Consider the following 4,156-nt stretch of genomic DNA (forward strand, 5'->3'; position numbering starts at 1 on the left):
TATATATATATATATATATATATATATATATATATATATGACTTTTAAGTACATAATTATAGAAACATAATCATAATTAAGGGTGGTGGAGGGCCAGCGCAGATACCCTCGAAGTAGATGTCAAATATCTATAAACCACTCTAAACTTGTCTTTTTAACACAAAGCTGAATACGAAGCAATGGACAAAAAGATTTTTTAAATTTCAGATAACTTTATATCTTAAGATTTCGTGTTCTGTAATAAAAATTACTTTACATTCTTCAGTAGAAATACACCAACAATATATAAGTGAGAAATACATATACATACCGACAAACTTCTGCTGCGTACATATACCAATATATAAATGCATTTCCCGCATATAGATTATAGCTAATTGCCCAGCCACGTGGTTAAAGCCAGAAATTGTACCGGTACTATATTCACTCCGGCGCTATCTCTGGCATTAGCCACATGGCTGAGATAGGTGATTAGATATAATGTATATGCGGAAAATGTATGTATATATTAGTATCTGTACACAGAAATTTATCGGTATGTATATGTATTTCTCACTTATATATTGTCGGTGTACTTCTACTGAAGAGTGTAAAGTAATTTTTTATTACAGAACACGAAATCTTAAAATATGGAGTTATCGGAAATTTTATAAAACTTCTTGTCCATTCCCTCGCATTTAGCTTTGTGTTAAAAAGAAAACAAATTTAGAGCGGTTTTTAGAAATTTAGCATCTACTTCTAGCGTATTGGCGTTGGCCTCCAGCGCCCTTAATTATATTTATATTTTTATAGTTATATACTTAAAAATTAATTTTTCCGATATGGTAGTTTTTATACGCTAGCCAATGACAATCATTTTAATGAATACATTCTCAATTTATACTTGTATGTATGTAAGTATATATATATATATATATATATATATATATATATATATATATATATATATATATATATATATATATACACGTATAAATTGGGTTGCACGAGAAACTCAGTTAAATCGAAAATTAAAAACCACAAATCCTCTCTTAGGGACCATCGAAAAGCGAATAGTATAGGTCTATCTAAAAAATTTGGCACCTCAAAAGAAACAATATTAATTTCTTCATCTCCTGGAAAATCCTATCTTCTGCCCCATCTTACAGAAATAATAATAAAATTTGTAGGTTGTGTTTGGGGGAAAAATATAACATAATGAGAATGAATGGAAATTTGGTTAATACTAGGGATGAAAAAGTTCTCATGTAAACACATGACCAAATTCCGATTCATCAATCTTAAATAATTCTTCATTCTTCTCTTGCATAGTTTGGATTTTTTTAAATATATCTGTACATTACCCTTTTCTATGGTATACAATTACTCATCACATCCCCTTTACATTACGATATCTTACATTATCTTTGTACTTTTTTTATTTAACAGTTCCTTCTAACAATTGCATGACCCACCATATATAGGGCTATCACTTTATCTATCTCTCCTTACACCTATTTTTTTCTCTCCATATGTTTAGATAAAGGAAATTATATCTTTCTTTAGTATGTAATATACCTATAATCTTTTGTATTTTATTTGCACAATTGTGTCCATGTACTCACCCCCTTTTTTCTTTTGCACTTGCCCCTCTCATCATACCCATTCTAACTATTACTAGTTTATGTTACTTATCACTACACCTCATAATTACATATATTTTTTCTGCTGATATATGCACACATGTATGCACATATAGTACTTTTTGGTGTCCTACACGTCTACACCCATGTGTGCATATCTAGGTATAGATCTTATATATTATCTATGTTATATCTATTGATTTGTGTTTGTTTTCTTATAAATATATAAGTACTAATATATACCAGATCATCCCATAAGTTCTGTCCGATTTTACCTTTTTTTAAATTAAATAAAATTTTATAGTATTTTAGAATGTCTAATGGAATTAAAAATTATTTTTATGCATTTGTGTGCATTTAAACTAATTAAATATTATTTTACAGAATAATAGAATTAAAATTTCTTTGATTAAAACCCTTTCTAACATGGAAGTATCCAAAGAGCATTTAAAGCACATAATGCTTTATGAGTACACAAAAGAAAACTCTGCAACCGAAGGGACTCGAAACATACACTCAGTTTATAGGAAAGAATGCTTGAATGAAAGAACTTGCAGAAGATGGTTTGCAAAATTCAGAACTGGAGACTTCAGCCTTGAAGATGAAGATCGAACAGGATGTCCAGTTGAGTTTGATGATAAGCTCCTTGGGGCATTACTTGAAGAAAATCCTGCATTATCAGTTGAAGAATTGGCAATAAAGCTTAGTTCAAACCATACAACTGTTCATCGTCATTTTCAACAACTTGGAAAGGTTCCTAAACTTAGAAAATGGGTGCCACATGAATTGTCCGAAACCAACCGCAAATCCCAAGTTGACATCTGCTCTTTTCTCCATTCAAGCGAACTCATTTTTCACCCTTTTTGGATAGACTTGTGACTGTTGGCGAAAAATGGACCTTCTATCAAAAATGTTAAGCGTCGTAAACAGTGGCTTGGTAAAAGGGAGAAAGCTCAACCACAACCGAAAAGGGAACTTCATAGAAAATTCGATTGCAAAGGAGTAATTCACTTTGAATTGTTACCACCTCATGCTCAAGTCTACTGTCAGCAATTAGAGCGTTAGAACCAAGCTTTGAAGAAAAAAAGACCAGCTTTAGTGAATCGAAATGGAGTGATGTTTCATAAGGACAATGCGCGATCCCACTCTGCAAAGATTACATCACAGAAGATCGAAGAGCTTGGTTGGGAAAAAATTCCCCATCCACTTTATTCTCCCGACCTTGCTCCTCCAGCCTACCATTTGTTTCGTAGTTTACAGAATCGTTAGGGGGACATAACTTTCGTAAGCCAGGAGGAGGTCGAAACTGACATTTCAGAGTTCTTCGCTTTGAAACCAAAAGAGTTTTACATTGATGGGATTTAAAAGCTTGTAAAAAGTTGGAAGGAAGTCATAGATAATCAGGGAAAGTACAATGATGATTAAATTTCAATTAAATATAACATTTGATCACTTGTTTTCTTTATTCAAAATTCGGACAGAACTTTTGGGATGACCTGATATATAAATATGAACGTGTGTATCTGTGTATATATGTATGTTTCACATACATATATATAATACTTATTATGTGTGTGTTTTCATATCTATATGTGTGTGCCACTTCTCTCTTTGTGTGTATCTGTACAGTGTTTTCTTTTATATGTAAACCCTAATCGTACAACTAGAATTCCAGTATGTATATATACTAATGTGCAAATATGCCTACCGCAGCCACTTGGCTGAAACACATAAATAAATAAATAAATATGCTCCTTTCCTTATTAGATTATTTTCTCCCATATTATGTATAAATTTTTGTACACTTATGTGTTTTATGACACTTCTTTCCATACATTCACCATACACTATATATGTATATATATAAATTTAATGAATGGAGTAAAACGCATATTTTATTCTTTGGTGGAATAGGTATATCCTTAAGTGATGCGTTGATGTTGAATAACTCCATTTGTGGCAACTATTATAATAGCAGGCTTTTTTAGGGACCTGTTTAAAATATATTTTATTATATGTATTTATTTTCTCTTAATTAATAAATAACTCGGACAAAATAAAATGGTTAATAGATACCAGGGTAGCAAAGATCACAAAATAACTGTGGTGTAACTCTTGTTTATGAGGTAGAAACTCTTTGGTATTTTGGGTACTTGAGTATATAAAGGGGAAAAAAAGGAAATGGAAGGGCAATACGCTAAGGAGTGGTAAGAATTTGGAAAAAATTTAAGGTAAGGGAATTAAGGTCAAGGTATTAAAGAAATATATCTATTCTACAGTATGATTAGAATAATACAATGAAACACTAAATTACTAAGTTTAAAACTATAGGGAACAATAATAATTAGAACAAGATAAACATATCCAGTTAAAATAAGATATAAATTAATGTGGGGTCGTATTATTTATGAGTAAAACTATAATATTAATGGCCAAAATCCAAACAGAAAGAAAGGGGGGAAGAAGGAAGAGGAAAAAAGGGAGAGGAATAAAGTTAGAATAAAGTTTTTCTAACTTTATTCCTCTCCCTTTTT

General features: G+C 31.1%; 1 protein-coding gene across 1 annotated transcript in view; it reads left to right on the plus strand.

Moving 5' to 3' along the window:
* Nucleotides 1-394: 394 nt before the first annotated feature.
* LOC106873034 (uncharacterized) overlaps nt 395-4,156 on the plus strand; it is a 64,162-nt gene continuing 60,400 nt past the window's right edge. The window contains exon 1 of the mRNA XM_052972734.1: nt 395-535. Within this exon, the coding sequence (XP_052828694.1) occupies nt 481-535 (55 nt within the window). The 5' untranslated portion in view covers nt 395-480. The remainder of the gene's footprint in view (nt 536-4,156) is intronic.

This window comes from Octopus bimaculoides, chromosome 14 (genome assembly GCF_001194135.2).
Source record: "Octopus bimaculoides isolate UCB-OBI-ISO-001 chromosome 14, ASM119413v2, whole genome shotgun sequence".
Classification (NCBI taxonomy): domain Eukaryota; kingdom Metazoa; phylum Mollusca; class Cephalopoda; order Octopoda; family Octopodidae; genus Octopus; species Octopus bimaculoides.